The 1,583-nt window shown below is 35.9% G+C and overlaps 1 protein-coding gene across 1 annotated transcript; it reads right to left on the reverse strand.

The window, feature by feature from the left end:
* Positions 1–274: 274 nt before the first annotated feature.
* LOC126719152 (pectinesterase 3-like) lies at positions 275–1,367 on the reverse strand. The gene is made up of 3 exons (XM_050421737.1): positions 872–1,367; positions 705–821; positions 275–387 (listed from the first exon to the last, which is right to left on the reverse strand). The coding sequence occupies exons 1-3, from the start codon at positions 1,365–1,367 to the stop codon at positions 275–277; spliced, it is 726 nt and encodes a 241-aa protein (XP_050277694.1).
* Positions 1,368–1,583: the final 216 nt, after the last annotated feature.

Raw genomic sequence — 1,583 nt, forward strand, 5'->3', positions numbered from 1 at the left:
TTAATGAGTAAAATAGGAAAATGAAAGTTGGGATGTTGGTTGTGTTGTAAAATGGTATGTTATAATTAATAAAGTAGCTTTTTTAAGATGATAAAATGTAATAGGAAGGAACTTGACCAGGCTTCGACTGTTTCACTAAGATTAGACAATTCTGAAATAAAGCAGCCACCTTGCCAACGATAAAATCGAGGGTACCCTCGATGATACAATTGTGGAAGAACTAAGATCCGGTATGAACATGGAGGGTATCTTGGAACCCACTAAATCTGTAGTTTTAAAAGGCCATTTCAGGGGCACTAACCACAAGGGCTACAACTTGATGTTTGTCTGGTCCAGCCATATTTAATATCGTCAACTCCTCTCCAATGAAGTTTGGCCCCTTCATGGCTGAACAACAATAGAAACAACAAAACAATTAAGTGTTCCAATCAACAAAAAAAAACAACAAGAAGTAAATAGCTGCACCAAGTAACAGAAATAAGTAACGTAATCAATCAAAGACCTAAAATCATATATCATTTGTGACAATAGTCATTTAGTTAATTTAATAATAATAAAAAATAAAGTGTTCCATTCACTTCAAAATAAACATTCTTATTCACAAAATACTTGTTTCAGAATATGCATTTAAATGGAATAGAAAGTAATTGTGCATTTATCAAAATTCACGAGCAAAGATAGCAATAAAGTATTGTTGAACTTACTGAACGTTGTCGTGTGCAAGGTAGATAACTCCTTTTCAATTCTATATAGCTCTCCCTGAATGATGGTGGTTTGCCAGTTTTCACCAACAAACTGAAACTTGGGCAAACCAGGAATTACTACATGTTCGTTGTATACTTCATATAAAAAATGACTGTAGTTGTTATACCCAAGGGAGCATGTCTAATGGCCTCTCTAATGGTTTCAACAACCCCTGTGCCATCCTTAGCCACCACTATGTTTGGTGTGACTTCGCTCCTACTAAACTCGTTGGGAAATGAATGAATCAACCAAGCTTTGGTTGAGTCATGAACTTCATATCTTGTATTAAGGAAAGAAGAAGTGATGAAAAATGCAATAAATAGACCCCTATGTTCCTTCAATAATTTTATCTCATTCCTTCTGATAAAGAATTTAGAATCACTTTTAATCAACTCATTCATATAGTTTGACTGAAACAGCTCACAGTTTACCAACGATTTTCCAATCATACCCAAATCTGCCCCAGCCACAGAGAAATTAGCCCCTAGAGATGCAATAGTTTCAACAAGCAGATGTACATTCATACCCAAATCATCTTTGCAAGATTGAACATCCGATTTGACCTCTATGGACAAATTAGAAAGTTCAATATCTCTAAGACTCCTATTTACCTTTTTGGCCATATTTGCTGTATTCTTTAGGGCAACGACAAAGAGTTTTTTCTCTAATGTTTATTGGCTTTGCCACCGTGCCAATAAACAACACATCGCACTTGGAGATGAAGTTCAGAAACTAAGGCTTGGCATAGATTTCTTCCACATAACAACTAGCATGCCAGTACTCGATGTCGGTAGTCACCACCGAAAGCTCAGTTGCCATTTTTGGCATATGTGAAAACC

The sequence above is a fragment of the Quercus robur genome, chromosome 3 (assembly GCF_932294415.1).
Source record: "Quercus robur chromosome 3, dhQueRobu3.1, whole genome shotgun sequence".
Lineage (NCBI taxonomy): Eukaryota > Viridiplantae > Streptophyta > Magnoliopsida > Fagales > Fagaceae > Quercus > Quercus robur.

What these genes read in the sequence shown, in the direction of transcription:
- LOC126719152 (XM_050421737.1), bottom strand. Translation starts at nt 1,367, where the DNA reads ATGGCCAAAAAGGTAAATAGGAGTCTTAGAGATATTGAACTTTCTAAT. An exon ending in CATTAGACATGCTCCCTTGG is followed by an intron (nt 822 to 871) that starts GTATAACAACTA and finishes ACGAACATGTAG; the next exon opens with TAATTCCTGGTTTGCCCAAG. An exon ending in CTTGCACACGACAACGTTCA is followed by an intron (nt 388 to 704) that starts GTAAGTTCAACA and finishes ATTGTTGTTCAG; the next exon opens with CCATGAAGGGGCCAAACTTC.